We start from the raw sequence: 20,994 nt of genomic DNA, 5'->3' as shown, positions 1-20,994 counted from the left end.
ATTACTGCAATTGGTTAGATATTTAATTCTTTTAAAAATATATTTAAGGATTTTTTGCTTCTTGATAACTTTATTTGCTCCCTGATAATTTGAAGATATTTTGTTAATAAGTAATTGAAAATCTTAAAAGAGAAACAAATTAATGATCCCAATTGAAACTCTCGTGTCAGGAATTGGTTAGCAAGACCTATACTATTAATATTTTCTTTAAAAGCTTTGTAATATGACTAATAGGAAATGTAGATGTAAGCAGTATGATTTTCTTAAATACCACATTTCTTGCATTCATTGTTTACCAACCCATTTACTTTGTTTTTCCAGAGGCACCTTGTTAGAGATGAAAATAGTGCTTAGATAAGCCCACTATGTATTTTTTAATGTATCTTCACTCCCTTCTTTTCTGCCTCTTTCTGTCTCTCTGTCCCTGCCCCTTTCTCTCTTTCTCTCTCTCTCTTTCCCCCACCCTACACACACACACTCTCATTCATATATACCAACACTAGGAGATCTCACTAATCATTTAGGAAATTCCCTTTATAAAAATATATTTGTAAATCTTCCTTCATTTCCTCTTTGCCAGTCAGATGGCCCACGTGTCGCGTGCTGTTTGCCATGACTTGGAAGGCCGTACTCCTACCCCTGGGGCAGCATGTAGCCTCCATGTTAATGAGCTGCTGGGTTTTCATGTTCCCATCTCATCAACTAGTTCTCTCCTTTGTGCTAGTAAATTTGTGTTTTTGATAGTTACTTAGAGAAACAAATGTACTCTGTGCTATATTCAGGTATGCTGTAGATCAAGAGAACAGAAAGAGAACTTTATATTTGTTTCTTTCCAAATTACCAAATAGGGAAAACAAAAGCAGACATCTAAGAAACAAAATGTACCTTATATAGGAAAATAATGAAAATGAAGACAACTTAAAATAGGAATGTAAGATAACAGAATTAAGATAATGCGTAGCAGTTATAATAAATGTAAATGGAATACGTTTACCTAGTAAAAAAAAGAAAAAAGAAACATTCTCAAATTGGATGTCAGGGAAACATCCAGATTGATTTTGAAAATGATTCTGAAGTTGGATTCAGCCAATTTGCACTGTTACAGCTGTAAGGGTTATTAAAATAGCAGCCACCATGCTTCCTTCCCCTAAGATCTCCTCCTCTCAACCCCAACCCTGTCATAAGTACTAAGACAGGAGCCCTCCAGGACCCTCTTCCAGCAGTGCCAGGGCCAGCACCCTTTCTGATTGGCCCTTGCAGATGGCAAAGTGTTTTGGCTACATGCATAAATTTTCATCTAAAACAAAATAAATGAGGTTGAAAGTAAAACAAGCAGGTCATGATATTACTAAATGAAAATTAAGGCAGAAGATACTAAATGAGACGAAAGGGGTAATTTATCCTGACAAAAAGAGCACAATCCACAAAAATATCATATCCAACATGCAACAGAAAATCTGCAGAAAATGCAAAACTACATTAACAGAAATATAAGGGGTTTAGGCGACTTCTCTCAGCTCATGGAAGATAATTAGACAGAAAACCATATAAAGACAGAGGATCTGAATAATTAATCATGAACTGGTACCTGTAATATTGAACTCTAAAGCCTGAAAACAGAGAATAAACTTTCTTTCAAGTGCCTGTGTAACATTTACAAAAGTTGATCATATAATTGGCCATGAAGAAATCCTTGATAAATTCCAGGAAGTTGAAAGAGTACAGACCACATCCTCAGATCACAGTGAAATAAAAACAGAAAAATAATAATAAAAATAGAAACCAGTAAAACCCTACCACCTGGAAATGTTAACACTACCCTTAAACTGCAGCTGTGCAAAGTAGAAACCAAGATTTAATTGCAGCATATTTTTTAATTATTATTAAAACACTTAATATTAAACCTAGAGTTTCTGACTAATGCTGTACTCCGAGAAATTGATTGCTTTAAATGTAAGTCAATTAAGCACTCAACTCAAGAAATTAGAAAAAATACTGAAATAAAACTAAGGAAAGCAGAAATAATTAATTAAAATTAATTAAAAAGACAAAAAATAATGAAATAGAATAGAGAAAAGTAATGGATTTATAACTAAACACAACAATGTGTTCTTAAAAGACAATAAAATAGGCCAGGCGTGGTGGCTCACGCCTATAATCCCAGAGCCCTGGGAGGCCGAGGTGGGCGGATCACGAGGTCAGGAGATCGAGACCATCCTATCCTGGCTAACACAGTGAAACCCCGTCTCTACTAAAAAATACAAAAAATTAGCCAGGCGTGGTGGCAGGTGCCTGTAGTCCCAGCTAATGGGGAGGCTGAGGCAGGAGAATGGCGTGAACCCGGGAGACAGAGCTTGCAGTGGGCTGAGATCGCACCACTGCACTCCAGCCTGGGTGACAGAGCTAGACTCCGTCTCAAAAAAAAAAAAAAAAAAAGACAGTAAAATAGATCCTCCATCAGAAAAAAAGAAAAACCACAAATACCCCAAAATAGAAACAATAGATATGCATATATATAAGTTGAATAAATTGCTTATTTTTTAATGAAAATAACTACGGAGGAAATAAAGGAGTTGTTAAAAAGCTATATCCTAAAAAAGAACCAGGCCTAGAGAGTTCCAAAGGTAATATCTTCAAATCCTTAAGGAATAGATTATTCTGATGTTGTTGCAACTATTTGAGGACATAAGAAGGAAGTTTTACTTTTAAAAAAACATAATCAGATAAGACTCACCTCCCAAACTGGGAAAAAAATGGGACAAACAAAAAACACTATGAACTGATATCACTGCTAAATATTGATACAAAAATTGAAAAAAAAAATTAGCAAATAAACACAGAGCAAATCATACTCAGTGACAAAGTGGTCTTTGTTTTGTTTTGAGACAGAGCCTTGCTCTGTCACCCAGGCTGGAGTGTAGTGGCACAATCATAGCTCACTGCAGCTTCAAACTCCCAGGCTCAAGCGATCCTCCTACCTCGGCCGCCTGAGTAGCTGAGACTATAGATGCATGGTATCATGCCTGACTAATTTATTTATTTTTTATTATTTTTGTTTTGGAGAGGCAGGGTATCCCCATGTTGCCCAGGCTGGTCTCAAACTCCTAGGCTCAAGTGATTCGCCTGCCTCACCTTGCCAAAGTGCTAGGATTGCAGGCATGAGCCACCGCACCTGGCCCAAGTGGTCTTAATAAAACTGATTCTTCTTTGTAACACTTACAACAATTTACACTTACATATTCTACTTATATGTTTATATGCTGTTATGAGCCCCTCTTCCTGGCCAGGTTAGCTACATGAGGACATAGAGCATGTCTATTATTTACAGTATACATTCTTTAAGTAGAATTGAGCACAGTGAGCACACAGTAAACATGTGAATTCAATTAACTATGGGAATGAAAGAGGGATTCTTTAAGAAATTCATTAATATAGTTCATCAAGTTTCATATGCACTCCTAATAAAGAACTTGTTGGTGAAATACCAGAAGTGTTCTCATTACAACAAGAAATGAGAACCAGGATGCTCACTCTGCACCGTGTGCTCATCTTGAATATTGCACAATGAGCATTAGTACCCTTTAAAAAAGTGATTATCAAAGTCATGTTGTATCCATGAGAGGTAGCAAAATACATAATATTGCTTGTGTGATTGATAAAGACTGGAATAAAAAAAAGAAAATAGCAAGTGAGGGTAGTCAGAAGAAAGAAACCTGACTTCTGGTGAGTGGCCCCCTTTGCCAGTGGTGGTGATCATTCTTAAAGCACTCCAGGCCTGGTGCGGTGGCTCAATCTGTAATCCCAGCACTTTGGGAGGCCATGGCAGGTGGGTCGCCTAAGGTCAGGAGTTTGAGACCAGCCTGGCCAACATAGTGAAACCCCAGCTCTACTAAAAATACAAAACTTAGCTGGGTGTGGTGGTGGGCACCTGTAATCCCAGCTACTCAGGAGTCTGAGGCAGGAGAATCATTTGAACCCACGAGGCGGAGGTTGCAGTGAGCTGAGATTGCATCATTGCACTCCAGCCTGGGCCACAAGAGTGAAACTCCATCTCAAAAAAAAAAAAAAAAAAGAAAGTACTCCAAAGCCTCTGGGACCGTCAGGAAACTAGGAAGGCCAGGAAGTCCTTCTCTATCCATGGAATGCTTTGGTTATCAGAGACAAATTAATAAATAAAATGTTTATGGCTCTCATAAGGAAACGTTGATGGCAACCTAGGAAAATTTTTGGAAGGAGGTATATTGATGAAAATCTAAGAGGGAATTGAGAGGGCCAAATTTCAAGAACAGGTCAGCACAGGTTAGAAAAAATGGTGTTGTTCTAATGATGAAAGTATATATGGTAATTATTGATAATTAAGAAAATAGAGAAAGATACAAAGAAAAATATGAAAATCTGTGTAACTGAGCACTGTACAACAGAGTGTGGCTGGTACTCTCTGGAAGGCAGTTTGCTAGTATATTTCACAAGCCCTCACAGTGGCTGTAGTCAGGAATTCCCCTTTAGGTGGTTTTCCTAAGGAAATAGGCAGAGTGATATACAAAGACTTATGTTCGAGAATATTCATCACAGCCACGCTTTTAACACTTAAAAAAAAAATACAATCTAAATATCCAAAAATAGGGAATTGCCAAAATAAATTATATATTCATACAAAAGCATTCTTTATGCTTTTATATGGATATACAATTCATACAAATCCATGCTTTAGAAGAATACTTAATGGCATAGAAAATACTTTAGGTAAAACCTATTTACTTTAGGTAAATAGGTTCCTAAGTGGTATATACTTGGAAAATAAGCTCCTAAGTAGTATATACCTTATGATTCACATGTTGTAACATATTCATACTTATAGATAGGAAAATTACAATATGTCCCAATGTCAAAAATGATTTGGGGTGAGTGCTGAAACTACAAGTGATTTTAATTTTCCTTTCCAGGCTTTTCCACATTTTCCAAAAATTTTTAAATGAATGTGTTTACTTTTGTAGATTTTTTTAAATGAATTTAAAGTTAATTCATTATCCCAGTGCTAGAGATAACCACTGACAATATCTTGATGTAGTTTCTTCTAGTCTTTTTTTCTGTGTTTACCTAAGTACTTTCTGTTTTTAAGTATAATGTTAGAAGAACACTGCATTACAATTCTGTATTTCCACCTATCCTCATCAACTACCCCCCAAAAATACTTAGAAGTACTCAACACCAGCCTAGAAATAACTTACAGGTTAAAATAGTGATTAATCAGTTGACAATTGTGCATGCTTTGAAAATATAATGATTGGCTACAGAAATTAATAGTTTGTTTAGCTATCAATAACAGAGAATTCTAGTTTTGTTTTTGTCTTTATTTAAGTATAATATAAAATCAGATAGTGGTTAAATCAGATGACCTTTAAAGTCCTTTGCAATTCTGAGGTTCTGAGGCTAATGGAACCGTACGTTCAACTCCTTCTCCATTAATTGTCCCTTTGGGAAACCTGGCTGTTCAGACCACAAGATCATAATCACATTGTGCTCTGATTTCAGGCAGTGTTTAGGAGGGAATCAAGGTCCCTCAAGAGCTAACCTACAAACTTAAACCATCAAGTGACACACAGATCTCTATAGCTATTTAAAGTGCCTAGGTTAGCTAAGATGTGACTATTGGCATAATCAATAGGAAATATGTAAAAGAATCAGGTCAAAAGACATCTTAAGATGGAGAGAGACCTGATTGTAAGGGCCTCTTTGTTGAGAACTGGGGTTTGTTTTTAGAATTTATTACCTGATCTCCTGTGTCAATTATGGTTTTTTTTTTTTTTTAAGACGAAGTCTGGCCTTGCTCTGTCGCCCAGGCTGGAGTGCAGTGGTGCGATCTCGGCTCAGTGCAAGCTCCGCCTCCCGGGTTCACGCTATTCTCCTGCCTCACCCTCCAGATTAGCTGTAGTTGGGACTACAGGCGCCTGCCACCATACCCAGCTAATTTTTTGTATTTTTAGTAGAGACGGGATTTCACCGTGTTAGCCAGGAGGGTCTCGATCTCCTGACCTGGTGATCCGCCCGCCTCGGCCTCCCAAAGTGCTGGGATTACAGGCGTGAGCCACCGCGCCCGGCCAATTATGATTTTTAACTGAAAGAAAATGCCTAATTTGGAAGTGTGCCCTAGTACCCTTCAAGTTAAAGTATATTTTCAGTTTTTGGAAAACGATATTATGGAAGACTCTTCTTGGCTGGCCACCACTCGCTGTTTTAAATGTATATATATTTCATATATATATCTATAAAATACCTTTTCAAATAAAAGGAGGAAAATTCAGATATATTATGGCCAAGTAGTTCAACAGCAACAAAGGGAGTATTTCTCCTTTGCATTGCCTTTGACTTATAATTTTTTGATTTCATGTAAAAAATATTTTTGAACTTTCAGTGAATTTTAGCTAAATTATGGAATTATTTGCAGCAGTAACTTCAAGAGACATAAGACAGAAGGCATTCTTTTCTTCCTTACAGAAAGATGATGTTGTCGGAAAATGCTCCATTACTCTCATAGTGATATAACCTTATCAAGTTACTTTTTCTTAATGGTTGTTTGGAACCTATGAAAAGTTTGTTCTCATAAGGGATAAGTTCATCTTTAGCATAGAAAATACATAGTTATTGCTTATGTAAACCTTAAATTGATGGTCCACGCTGAGAAATGAATACTCAACTCTGGTCCTCTTTCCAATTATTGTCATTGTCAAAAATATTTTTAGTGAAACTTCTAGGTGTCTCCTAACAAAAAGCCTTATATATAGACTTAGTACAACTCACTTGATCTTAGCCAAAAGGCTGAGAAGCAATGACTTAGTACAACTCTAAGTAAATTCAAGAAGTGAGTTACATTTCACTTTCTAGTCTTCTCATCTATTTGGTTTTTAAATTTTCAGTATAGCTTAATAGTTATTTCTCTCATTAATGTCACATGGACAATCTGACTTTTCTTATCTCCTCCCTCCATTGTTTTTGCCTTTCCCATCTACTCGTAATTATAACCTCCACAGCATTCTTTCAACAGTTAGGGCTGGAAAAGAAGCATCTTGCTCCAAAGATTAAAAAAAAAAAAAAAAGCACACAGTCATACAGCAGAACTTTAGCTGATTTAAGCAAATTTGAAATCCAGCACGGCTCGAGCAATGAGGCCACTGCTTACTACTGTCACATTCCTTCCTACACCTCCCACAACTATGTTCATTCTTAAACCATAATTGGTGTATTTGCTACTCTACCACATAAGCTTAAGATATTTATTTGTTAATTCAATCTCAAATATGTTCTTTGTGTTTTTTGTTTTCTTTTTCAGCCTCATTGACTGTTATTTCAGTAAAGGCCGTCTCAGGCATGATCACTTTTTCTATGACGGATAAAATGCAACTAACTTATCCCATTTTCTATATCATGTTTATCATCATGATAGCATCTTGTGTTTTCCAAGTCAAGTAAGTTAGCTTCTGCATACTCACTAATCTTTCAACATTCCTGTACTTCTCTGGGCATTAATCTTTATTGACTTCAGATGATAATTAAAATGAGATACAACTGATTTCTAAGGGTGAAGGGCCTGTAGCTTGTCCTCAGTCAATGTGCCTTGCTTCCTCCTTTGCATCCAATAATGAGTTTTTACGAAGCATTGCCTTCATGTCTTGTGAGTTCTAAAGCGCAGCCTTAATCCAGCTAAGTGCACTTTGATGCTTTCCTGATGCTCTTCTGCTTGTAATTAATATCCGTGGTACACAGGTTGTCATTAGCAATAAATCAAAGGGGCAGGTCCACATCCAGGCTTTCATTCTAAATATAGGACACACATGAACCCTTCACCTTCGTTTCTTAGCTCATGCTCACTAATTGCCCAGAGATGGACGAAACCAGACATTTGGCCGGGAGGGAAATCCTTTCCCCAAAATTTTGCATCTTTGGCCAGAATTTCCTTTGTATCCATGGGATTGCGGAATGATTGTTTTATGTTTCTCTTGGGGCCTAATAGTGGTGACATGGAACATTTTTAATTTCTGCTCTTCCCTGCCCCGACCTCCATCAGCTCTGATCCCTTCCCCTCCATCTCTCACACTGGGATTGTGCCTTTGCCTGCTGGGCTTTCTTGAGTTGACCTGAAAGTTTTCTGTTTACCCCAAAATGCTATGCAAAAGCACCATCCCAGATAAGAAATCAGAGCTCAAAATCAGTACAAGAGTGGTTCCTTCTGTAGGTGCGAGAAGTACCATCTAATTGTTACGGACTGAAGATAGGCCCTGTTACAAGGTCTGTGGAGAATTACTGGAGAAACCCAATGTTTTGTCACTGGTTTGTCATCTCCTTATAAGTCTGTGTTTCTAATACTTGTATTTTGCTATTTTTTTCTCTTTCTTCTTCTGAATTAATTGGTACTGCCACAATATCTTTTGGGATTAGTGACATTATCTTCATACCATACTTTGTAAATTTGACAGGCAGACACAATTGGGGGTAAACTGCATTCTGTCACCCTTGTCTCAATCTCTGCACCCATCACACTGTACAACTGTGGTTCTCAGCCCTGGTTGCCCATTAAAATGACCTGGGTTTAGTACATATATATGTACATGCATGTATATGACCTGACTTTTGTACATATACGTACCTGCAGGCATATAAGAACATACATGCATTTATGTATACCTACATATGTGTGTGTATACACACACACACACACACAGAGATACACACAGGCTCTACCCACAAAGTACTTTTTTCAATTGCTCTAGAGTAGGACCTAAGCATTCGTGCTTTTTAAAAGCACCCCGGTGATAGTACAATTCACTGCTTCAAAAAACAATCTAGTCCCGAGCAGGGCAGCACAGCACAGTTGTGGGAACTGCTTTTGTGTTGGTGGCCAGAATGAGAAGTTGAGCTCCCACATATGCTCTGCAGCTGGAGCACTGAGCATTGTTTTTGAAACATTAAACATTCCTTTACTTCTCCATCTTCTTTCTTGGCACGTGGCAAGTCAATGGATAGCTCTACTATTCCCCAGATATGATATTTAACAGATTCTAGGGTCTATCCTAATGAATCAGGCCCAGTGTGATACTGGTCCAGCAGCTTGAATCGCTTCCAACTCAAACTTCTGTGGCCTCGGAATATGATTAATTGCTTTTCATTGTTACTGTTGTTGGTTTAAACAGACCATAAAACCTGACATCTGATCTCATACATCAGATGCATATAAGCTATGACTGCTGATTGGAAATGCCCTTTCACTGCACCTCCTTTCCCTTTGTAGTTGTAGCTAAAGAACACGCGTTTCTTGAAGTTATTGTTAACTTATTGCTGAATGTCTCTTAAAGCCAAAGCTCCAGTAAGTGCCTTCTGCTCTAGGTTCCTGAATCAAGCCACGAAACTCTACAATACAACAAGAGTGGTGCCAGTTAATCATATTTTCTTTACAATCAGTGCCATCATTGCAGGTGAGTTTTGGTTTTCTATACATAGGTGATTCCAAGCATAAATTAAGTATCTCCCAGAGTAAATGAGAGGACCCAGAAATCTTTAAGTTGTAAGGATCTCTGTTGCCTCCACCTGGTGTCTGAATTTCCCCTGTGACAATCCTCCAGGAGAGGTTCCTCTACTTTTTGTGAATGCTGTCTGCCTCCTGGCTCAGCTGTCCTGCTTTGGATCACTCTCATTCTCTGGAGATTTCTAAGTAGAAAATGTGTTCTTATATTGGAGCTGAAATGAGTTTCCTTGCAAAATCAAGACACTCATCTTTGTTCTTCTTGTTGGAGTCTTTCCCTTGCCAGCCCTTGTATTAGTCCATTTTGTGTTGCTATAAAGGAATACCTGAGACTGGGTAATTTATTTTAAAAAGAGGTTTATTTGCCTCATGGTTCTGCAGGCTGTACAGAAGTATGGTGCCAGCATCTGCTTCTTGTCAGAACCTCAGGAAGCTTTTACTGTGGTAGAAGGCAAAGGGTGAACAGGCGTGTCACATAGCAAGAGATGGGGCAAGGGAGAGGGGTAGGTCCCAGTCTCTTTAACAACCAGATCTCATATGAACTCAGGACTGACAGAGGACACCAAGCCATTCATGAAGGATCCACCCCCAGGACCCAAACACCTTCCTCTAGGCCCCACCTCCAACATTTGGGGATCACATTTCAACATGTGATTTGGAGAGGACAGATATCCAAGCTATATCAGCCCTTCTGATCATCAAAGCAACTGAAAGATCCTCTTGAGTCTTATCTCTGGGCCATACATGCCCAATTCTACTAACTCTTCCCTATATGCCCCTCGCCAGCTTGGTCAGAGAGCACAATCCAAAACTGAATTCAATGTTCCAGGGAAAGCCAGAGAGACAAGAATAGAAACTAGTGCCTTTGCTATTCTGGCCTCTATTTTTCTACTATTGCAGTTCTTTTATTAGTATGGAACATTTTTTTAAAATATGACAGGCATGATAACATTAAAACTAAAAGTATAAATTTGAAACTCAGTCCAAACCAAAAACAGTTGATTCAAGTATACCATTTCTAAATTTGGTACTGGTATGCCCTCATTCATTGGCTTATTTGATGTATTTACCACCTTCTTGATCTTCAGAGTTCATTTCTCAATGTAAAGTTTATGTATTTGAGGGAGTAATTGAAGATTGTCTCTTTCCTAAATGACACATTTTTTTTTATTTTATGGAAAACAATGTGACTGTCAGTGGGTAGTTCTTTAAAGTAATTAATGCATTTTCTGTTTCCCAAACTTGACACTTAATATTTAAAGAAAAAGATTCTATGCCATGACATCTAATTTTTTAGTATTTTAAGCTAGTTAACAAAGTAAGAAAAGATTGCATATTGATGTGTCTTAGAATTATTGGAAAAAGAAAATAGGCCAAAAAGAGTCACAGAAATGACATAAGCCTGATAGTTATGTGCATAAAGAATATAGTTGCTCTGATCAGAAGGTTTTCTGCAGCCTGGGAACATAGCAAAATGTTATCTCTAAAAAATTAGGGGGAAAATCAGCCAGGTATGGTGGCACATACCTGTATTCCCAGCTACTCAGGAGGCTAAGGCAGGAGGATTGCTTGAACCCAGAAGTTTGAGGTTACAGTGAGCTATAGTCACACCACTGCTCTGAAGCCTGGGTGACAGAGCAGGACCCCATCTCTAAAAAAATAAAAGTTAAAAATAAATAAAGATTTTCTAGGAGGACCAACAGGGCTGGGTCTTAATACTCAGCATACAGAGTAATTAATGAGTCAGGGGGATGCTGAGACCTTTTGGGAGTCATAAGAGTCCCTCTGATGTTACTGGTGAGTGGAATGGTGGTGGAGCTTGCTGACTACTTCTTCTCTCTGCCTCCATAAGAAAGCATAGCTTACAATTAAGATGAGACCATATTTTGCCTACTAATTAGTCAAGTTTTGTTTGTTCTTTTTATTGCATTATCCAGTGCTGATAAGGCTACAGTATCACAGGCACTCTTATGGGCTGGGTAACATGGTGCCACCCTCCTAGAACTGAGTTTTGTAGTTTTTATCAGAAGCCTTAAAAATATTTCTATTCTTTGATTCTACAAGTCAACAACAAAAACCCAAATAACCTGATTTTAAAATGGGAAAAGAACTTGAATAGATGTTTTTGAAAAGAAGATACACAAATGGCCAAAAGACGTGAAAAGATGTTCAACACCTAATCATAAGGGAAATGCAAATCAAAACCACAATGAGATATAATCTCACACCCAATAGGATGGCTGCTATTAACAAGAGAAAACAACAAATGGTGGTGAGGATGTGGATGAACTGGAACTTTTGTACACCGCTGGTTGGGATGTAAAATGGTGCAGCCATTATGGAAAACAGTGTGGCAGTTCCTCAAAAAATTAAAAATGGAATTACCATATGATCTAGCAATTTCACTTCTAGGCAAGAGAATTGAAAGCAAGGTCTTGAAAAGACATTTGTATATGTATGTTCATAGCAGCATTATTCACAATAGCCAGAAGGTAGAAGCAACCCAGATGTCCATCAACAGATGAATAAACAAAACGTGGTATATATATACAATGGAATATATTCAGCTTTTAAAAGGAAGGAAATTATAACACATGCTACAACATAAATGAACCTTGAGAGCATTATGGTAAGTGAAATAAGCCAGTCACAAAAAGAAAAATATTGTATGATTCCACTTATACGTGATATCTAGAGTAGTGAGATTTACAGAAACAAAAGTAGAACGATGGCTGCGGGGAGGAGGAAATGAGTAGAATTTCAGTTTTGCAAGATGGAAAAGTTCTGGAAATTGGTTGCAAAACAGTGTGAACTACTTATCACTACTGAACTATACACTGAAAAAAAATAGAGATAGTAAATTTTATGTTATGTATATTTTACTACAATGTTTTTATTTTTTTATTTTTTATTTTTATTTTTGTTTTTATTTTGAGATGGAGTCTCGCTTTGTTGCCCAGGCTGGAGTGCAGTGGCCGGATCTCAGCTCACTGCAAGCTCCACCTCCTGGGTTTATGCCATTCTCCTGCCTCAGCCTCCCTAGTAGCTGGGACTACAGGCGCCCGCCACCTCACCCAGCTAGTTTTTTGTATTTTTAGTAGAGACGGGGTTTCACCGTGTTAGCCAGGATGGTCTCGATCCCCTGACCTCATGATCAGCCCGTCTCGGCCTCCCAAAGTGCTGGGATTACAGGCTTGAGTCACCGCGCCCAGCCTATAATGTTTTTAAATTGGGAAAAAAATAGCCAGGTGTGGCGGTGCACACATGTAGTCCCAGCTATGCAGGAGGCTGAGGCGGGAGGATCACTTGACCTGGAAGTCCAAGGTTACAGTGAGCTATAATCACGCCACTACTTTCCAGCCTGGGTGATGGAGCAGGACCCCATCTCTAAAACAATAAAAGTTAAAAATAAATAAAGATTTTCTAGGAGGACCAAGAAAATCTTTGGAAACAGAAATTCCACTTCTAAAAACACCCACGAAAATTCATAAAATACTTGGGAAAATGAGGCATACCTCATTTTATTGTGCTCTGCAGATACTGCAATTTTTTACAACTTGAAGGTTTGTGGCAATCCTGCATCAAACAAGTCTGCTGGAATCATTTTTCCAACAGCATGTGCTCACTTCATATCTCTGTGTCATGTTTTGGTAATTATTACATTATTTCAAATTGTTATTATTATATCTGTTATGGTGATCTGTGATCAGTGATCTTTAATGTACTACCATAATTGTTTGGAGACACCACAAACTGCGCCTGTGTAAGACTGCCAACTTAACAATAAATGTATGTGTTCTGATGCGCCGCTGACCAGCTGTTCCCACATCTCTCTCCTTCCCCTTGGGCCTCCTATTTCCCTGGGACACAGCAATATTGAAATCTGGCCATTTAATAACCCTACAATGGCCTGTAACTGTTCAGGTGAAAGGAAACATCACACAATCCTTCCGTTAAGTCAAAAGCTAGAAACCGTTAAGCTTAGTGAGGAAGGCATGTCAAAAGCCAAGATAGGCTGAAAGGTAGACCTTCTGCACCAAACAGCCAAGTTGTGAAGGCAAAAGAAAAAAGTTTCTGGGCTGGGTGCAGTGGCTCATGTCTGTAATCCCAGCACTTTGGAAGGCCGAGGCGGGCAGATCACTTGAGGTCGGGAGTTCGAGACCAGCCTGACCAACATGGAGAAACCCTGTCTCTACTAAAAATACAAGATTAGCCGGGCATGGTGGTGCATGCCTGTAATCCCAGGTACTCGGGAGGCTGAGGCAGGAGAATTGCTTGAACCTGGCAGGTGGAGGTTGTGGTGAGCCAGGATGACACTATTGCACTCCAGCCTGGGCGAGAGAGAGAGAGAGAGAGAGAGAGGGAGGGAGAGAGAGAGTTATTAACCATTCGGAAAAGCCTAGGGCCCTTAAGAATTATGCTAAATCTACTCTGCCTGTACTCTCTAAATGAAGCAACTAATCCTGGATAACAATACATCTGTTTATGGCATGGGTTACTGAATATTTTAAACCCACTGTTGAGACCTAATGACCAGGAAAAAGATTCCTTTCAAAATATTACTGCTTATTGGCAATGAACCTGATCACCCAAGAGCTCTTATGGAGACGTACAAGGAGATGAATGTTGTTTTCATGCCTGCTAACACAACATTCATTCTGCAGCCCATGGATCAATGAGTAATTTTGACTTTCAAGTCTTATTATTTAAGAAATACATTTTGTAAAGCTATAGCTGTCATAGATAGTGATTCTGCCAATGGATCTTAGCAAAGTAAATTGAAAACTTTCTGATTTTCTTGATGTCATTAAGAACCTTTGTGATTCATGGGCGGAGGCTAAAATATGCACATTGACAGGAGTTTGGAAGAAGTCTGTTCTAACTCTCCTGGATGGTTTTGAAAGGTTCAAGACTTCAGAGAAGGCAGTAACTGCAGATGTGATGGAAATAGGAAAAGAACTAGAATAGAAGTGGAGCCTGAAGATGTGACTGGATTGCTACAACTTCATGATCAAACTTTAATGGATGAGGAGTTGCTTTTTATAAAAGAGCAAAGAAAGTGGTTTCTTGAAGTGGAAACTACTCTTGGTGAAGATGCTAGGAACATTGTTGAAATGAAAACAAAAGATTTAGAATATTTCAGTAACCTAGTTGATGAAGCAGCAGCTGTGTTCGAGAAGATTAAGTAGAGATTTTGAAAGAATTTCTACTGTAAGTCAAATGCGATCAAACAGCATTGCATGCTACAAAGAAATCTTTCACAAGAGTTAATTGATGTGGCAAACTTCATCATTGTCTTATCTTAAGAAGTTGCCACAGCCACCCCAGCCTTCAGCAACTACAGCCCCAATCAATCAGCAACCATCAACATTGAGGCAAGTCCCTCCAACAAGCAAAAAGATTAGGACTCACTGCAGGCTCAGATGATCATTAGCATTTTTAGCAATAAAGTATTTTAATTAAGGTATGTACTTTTTTTAGACATAATGCTATTGCACATTTGATAAACTATAGTATAGTATAAACATAACTTTTATGTACACTAAGAAACCAAAAATTTAGTGTGACTTGCTTTATTGAGAGATTAGCTTTATTGTGATGTGGTCTGGAACCAAAACCACGTATCTCCAAGATACGCCTGTACAAAGAAGTACATTGCTGCTTTACTAAAGAAAAAAAAAATGAAAAAAAAAAAGAGAAAAAAGATGTAGAACCAACTTGAAATGCCCTTAGAGAAATGAATATTATGGTATATCAGTTTAAAATAACATGAAAACTGGCCGGGCACGATGGCTCACACCTGTAATCCCAGCACTTTGGGAGGCCGAGGCGGGCGGATCACAAGGTCAGGAGATCGAGACCATCCTGGCTAACACTGTGAAACCCCGTCTCTACTAAAAAATACAAAAAACTAGCCGGGCATGGTGGCGGGCACCTGTAGTCCCAGTTAGTCGGGAGACTGAGGCAGGAGAATGGCGTGAACCTGGGAGGCGGAGCTTGCAGTGAGCCGAGATCGCGCCACTGCACTCCAGCCTGGGAGACAGAGCGAGACTCTGTCTCAAAAATAAATAAATAAATAAATAAATAAATAAATAAAATAACATGAAAACATTAAAATGATTATAAGGAAGTGTGTAATAACCTGGAGTGTGCTTCAGAAACTTTCATTCATTCAACAAATATTCATTAGAACTGGACATGGCTTCTTCCTGTAAGAAGTTCATTTCCTAGGTAAGAAGATACAGTGAAGATTGAGAAAGCTCCTTGAGGATAGGTCTCTGTCCTGTCGTTTCTCCAAGACCTAGAGCAGTGGCTGACACACAGCAGACGTTCGATAAACATTTGTTGGCTGGCTAGCAAGGATAACACCACACACAAAAAAATTTAATTCCAGGCGACATATAACTTAAAGATATCTTATTTAACAAAAACTCTATGAAGGCTTTGGAACTTTACAGAAGAAATCATTGAGACCAACAGGGATAGAAGCAACGTTCATCAAAGTAGATGATGCATCCTTGTTTACCTATGGAAGACCAGAGGAAGATGAGACGGGGGTTGGCAGTGGGAAGTGGAGCTAAGGTAGCACTTCAGCTGCTAGAGTATGCTTTGGTGCTTGAGTTGCTGTGGGGCCAGACCAACAGATCACTGGCATCGCCACGAGTGACAGCATGCGTGGCAGCAGCTGGCCTGAGGTGGACCTGCCATGTCAGAGGCCCCAGAGTCCACCAAGACTCTCAGGCCAGGCTGGCTGACTCCTGACCTAAAACTGCAGGTGGGGAATAGTCACTAGAGTGTTGTTTTCTTGTATGTTCCAGTGGGGCAATCCTGGACTGGATGAGAAATTTCTGCTTGCAAATATATGTCAATTATGTTGATTTTATAATAATGATAATTATATCAGGTCTACAAATCTATGTTCTTTTTGGAATAATTCAGAATGTGTGGCCTGCAAATTTTCTTAAACTAAACTGCTGAATGTGCATTTTAAGGGTGACTAAATTTACTTTGAAAAAATAACATATTAACATAAGTTTACAAACAATATTTAGCTATTATAAATAACCTTACTTCAAAATCAATTTTATCTTCTTTTCCTGTGTCACAGGTATCATATTTTATCAGGAATTCCTTGGTGCTGCTTTTCTCACTGTATTTATATATCTTTTTGGGTGAGTAAATGTCTCAGAGGTAAAGTATGTGAAATTCTATTACTTTTACATAGGATTTTTGGCATTGTACCAGAAGTACAGAAAACTGGAAAATAATATAAGAAACGTCAGTTTCCTGAGCTCCTAAAAGAAACATGTTTTTTAACTTAAGACCCTACATGGGGCTCAGTGTCTTTGGCTTTGTGACTTAGGTATTCCTCTGAAGCTCTGAAACATCGGGGATTTTCAATTCCAGGCCAAAGACAAGATACATCCACTGGCCCTTGCAGTTACTGCATGACCTTTCTGCACTGTATCAGACCTACTTCACTCTTGGGAACCCCTAGATTAGATCTAAATTAGAGAATCGTGATCCTCTAGGGTCGCCCAAAATAAAAGACGAAGATGGACAGATCCCTTGCTTTAGTCATGATAACATCATGTTGGTAATGTCCCTTCCTTGTGTCAGAGTGTGCAGCTTGAACTCTCCCTAGAGATTTGGTGGGCATCATTGCTAGCATTGCTTGCAAACAGAAAGCAGAACTTTGACAATATATCACCAGTGTATAGGAGCTTCCATGAGTCCATGAGGCACTTCATTAAATGTTTAGCTGCTTCTGATCTGATAGTCAGCATGACCATCGTTATGCAAACTTAAACCTAGGCTATTTTCCGTGTAGGAAGCCATCTATCTTGAAAATTCAATTTCATAAGATATTTGGGCAAGGCCAAACTTCTGAGGTCTGGAAATTATGACTACTCTTATGGCCAAGGACAACTAGGTTTCTTAGAAAATTAAAGAAGAAATTATTTTTTCTCTTGTGTCACATGCCACAAATGGATCTGGGCGTGCATGGGTAGAAAATGAGACAGGGTGTCTACCCAAAGGGTTTTGAGCCTGAATTAGCCCCCAGATGGTAAAAACCTGGGGCAGAGATCTACTGGAATCTGCCCAAGTCTTGGTTCTGGGTAGAACTATTGGCTGTGCTAATTAAGACAAGTACTAGGAAACTTACCAGAAACTGGATGAACAAAACCAGTGGGATTTATGTCATCATGTAGAATATGGAGCTCAGTTATTTAATATCATGAGTCTGTTTCAGTGTTCTTGTATTCTTTATTAATATTATTCTTACAGGTGTTTTCTGTCATTCCTTGGTGTATTTTTGGTCACAAGAAATCGAGAAAAGGAACATCTGCAACAGTCTTATATTGATTTTGGAAATATTCCTGGTAAAATCATATATTCTTTATAGTGGAAAATTTGATCCTTATAAATGAATAATTATTGGTATTATTTTGGGTGGTAAGTTAATATAAAACATAATTCTTACCCTTAAAAAATGTGGATTTAATAATGAAACCAAAGGTGATATTTTCAGTGAAAATGTTACTAATAATTTATTGAATGTTAGTTTTGCACAGAACTGGGGATATAAAAGAACTGACCATGTTTCCTTGATTTGGGTGATTTGGAGGATTTCCTTTTTGGGTTTCCTTAAATTGGAAAAGGGTAGAGAAAAGAGTAGCAATGACTACCAGCAACAGACCCCTGCCACTTTGAGAGCCTTGAAGGAACATCCAAGGACAAAGGGTAGGCAGCTAAGGAACATGTCTTGGGGAAAGCCTGGGGTGGCTTGCGCACTGTGGCTCAGGACAGTCACCAAAACACAAGTAGCTTCTTCCCCCTTCCTCACCCCACCTACCCAGAGAGCAAACACTCTTTCCCATTCTCACTCTCACTGAGAAATAACTCACCTAGTCATGTAGACAACAAAAGCCAAGTCCAGGACAGAGGAAATAGTCTGATGTGTAACTTCTTCCCCCGTCCACCCGCCCTCAGCACTCTCCAGCCTTATTAGGGGTTTGGGGGGACCTATAGGTTTCCAGGCAGGAGTGAAGATATTCTCACAGCTTTCTCCACCATTCTGTTAGCATCATGCCTGTGAAACAAAAACTAGGGAAGCCTCATCCCTAAGACTGAGAAATATGGCCCCATGCAATGAATTCTGTGTTCTCTTTGCCATTCGAGCCATCTTATCTGCTGGAAGCAGTCAATGAAAGAATTGGCATCAGTGGCAAAGGTGCATGTGAGAGAAGCCTTATATGGTTAGAGGTTCTTTGGTGGGAAATAAAGTTTGATTTTATTTTATTTTATTTTTATTTTTTATTTATTTTTTTTGAGACGGAGTCTTGCTCTGTCGCCCAGTTCTGGAGTGCAGTGGCACAATCTCAGCTTACTGCAACCTCCCCTCGCAGGGTTCAAGTGATTCTTGTGTCTCAGTCTCCCAAGTAGCTGGGATTACAGGTATGCACCACCATGCCTGGCTAATTTTTCTATTTCACCGTGTTGGCCAGGCTGGTCTCAAACTCCTGACCTCAAGTGATTCGCCTGCCTCAGCCTCCCAATGTGCTGGGATTATAGGTGTGAGCCACTGCGCCCAGCCTGATTATTTTTAACTCTATTTTTTATTTCACAAAGCCCAGTGCATAGACTCCATAGTAGCTTTAGAAGCCACTATCAAAGGCTATTTTTCTATGTTGTTATATGCATTCGACATGGAAAAGAAGACACAACCCTGGGGAGAAAGGCTTGGAGATGAGTGAATGCTTCATGTGAATCTCCAGACTAAACCCACCTGATTTCCATGCACGGCCTGTCGATCCTGTGGGGTGGGGACAGTGGCTCTGACATAGACAACATGCTATCACACAGCTAGAGACATGGCATTCCAAGGGCCTTTCCTTCCTTGACATTCATCTCTTCTGTTTAGACAGTGCCCACATAGTATAAAAGAGAGGTGATAAAATGTGGCCTAGATTGAGGAGAAATTATTAAGACTCATTTTTCTGTAAGACCACAAAAGATTCTCTATGATTATTATCTCCACAGGGAAACAAATGTTGGACAAAATACAACCAGATTCAAATAGCTTATCCTATGGAACTTTGCCTGATGGAAGTGACTCAACAAACAGCCAAAGTGGAGAGAAGAAAGAGGTCTAAAATGCTGAGAGGGATGACTGTTGGCCTGTTATTCGATACCACCTTTTTAAAAAATTGCACATGTTCAATTTGTGTCAGCAGCTCTTTTATAAGCTGACATGTGCTAGTGTTCATTTCAGTCCTTTCCCCCACCTCAGCGCCTATGGACAATCAGGGGCTTCCTAAGCTCTGACAGTCTAATATTTCCATGGAATGTGATTTGAAGTGTTCCCCATACCCTGGACCTCTCCCTAGTGATTATCTAGCCAGCTACACCTTAATCAGAGCCCAGCTGCTCTAGCAGGAATGTTGCACAGAAATGTACATTTGCGGTTTGGCCATAAGTCGCATAGGTGGCTTCTCCCACGGGTAGTGTCAGTTGCTTCACTTTAAAAAGACACTTCAGCCCCGTAGCCTGACTCCCAAAAGAAAGGTTTGAGAGTGCTCATTTTTTTCTAAGCCACCTTTTATAAGCCTCTCTATAAAAATCTTACCTTTCAAGTCCTAAATTAGAATTGCAAGTCATCTTTTCTGAAAACTAATGCTATCAAAGTCCTCCTTGGAAAATTAAGGGTCTCTTTAAAATTAGAATTTATAAATGGCATTCAGTGATGGTGTATACCAAAATTAAAAGACCTTGACTGGTGGGCTTTTTAAATGTAAGAAAGAGGAAGTTTAAGAAGTAGGACTCTGCTTGTTTCGGTAGCCCATGTACTAAAATAGGAACAATGCAGAGAAGATTAGCACAGCCCCCGCGCAAGGCTGACACATAAATTCATGAAGCATTAGAGACAAAAAGTAGGACCAATGTTTCTTTATTTTGTAATAAAAATATAGAATGGTGATGTTTTCTTCAGCTGTATGATTCTATTATACTTGAAACTGAAGAAAAATTTAATATCCTATGACTTTGTTTTTATAGATCTTATAATTTATCAAGTGGGTTTATATGTCTTATTCTCCATATAAGTGTAAAAAATCACATTTAAATTCTTAGTGATACTTTCACTACACATCATTTATTCCCAAAGTCATTATCTCAAGCTTTGTAAATTCTTCGAGATAAAAGGAGAGTTGTGATTAGAGAACTGTATTTCAGCCATTTAATTCTGTAGACATAGAAGACAACCCAGTGGTCAAACCTGAGCTTCAAGAGGAAGCCCAACTCCTCCTGTGCCCTAAAAGGCTTTTCCACTTCAATTCATCACATATCTACTAAGACACATTTGCATGTAGAATCCATAATAATATCTGTTATTTATGATCTACCTAATATTTAAAGGAGAAGGAAAGAGGTAGCCTTCATTGTAGCCAACATCAAACAATAAGTCCCACCCTTCACGA

At 38.8% G+C, this 20,994-nt stretch overlaps 1 protein-coding gene and 1 non-coding gene across 4 annotated transcripts in view; both read left to right on the top strand.

The window, feature by feature from the left end:
* Nucleotides 1-20,493, top strand: part of NIPAL2 (NIPA like domain containing 2) — a 100,314-nt gene extending 79,821 nt beyond the window's left edge. Inside the window, exons 7-11 of one of the 3 annotated variants that reach the window (XM_003903008.5) lie at nucleotides 7,328-7,463; nucleotides 9,379-9,467; nucleotides 16,623-16,686; nucleotides 17,804-17,898; nucleotides 19,559-20,493. In XM_003903008.5, coding sequence (XP_003903057.1) covers nucleotides 7,328-7,463; nucleotides 9,379-9,467; nucleotides 16,623-16,686; nucleotides 17,804-17,898; nucleotides 19,559-19,671 — 497 coding nt within the window. In that variant the 3' untranslated portion in view covers nucleotides 19,672-20,493. The remainder of the gene's footprint in view (nucleotides 1-7,327; nucleotides 7,464-9,378; nucleotides 9,468-16,622; nucleotides 16,687-17,803; nucleotides 17,899-19,558) is intronic. The other 2 variants (XM_009213406.4, XM_009213405.4) reach the window with 2 other exon arrangements.
* On the top strand, nucleotides 20,343-20,447 carry LOC116268705. The gene has a single exon (XR_004175878.1). It is a non-coding gene; the product is annotated as a U6 spliceosomal RNA (small nuclear RNA).
* Nucleotides 20,494-20,994: the final 501 nt, after the last annotated feature.

The sequence above is a fragment of the Papio anubis genome, chromosome 8 (assembly GCF_008728515.1).
Source record: "Papio anubis isolate 15944 chromosome 8, Panubis1.0, whole genome shotgun sequence".
Lineage (NCBI taxonomy): Eukaryota > Metazoa > Chordata > Mammalia > Primates > Cercopithecidae > Papio > Papio anubis.
Note: the sequence above shows the minus strand (reverse complement) of the source record. Positions and strands in the feature narration are given on the sequence as shown.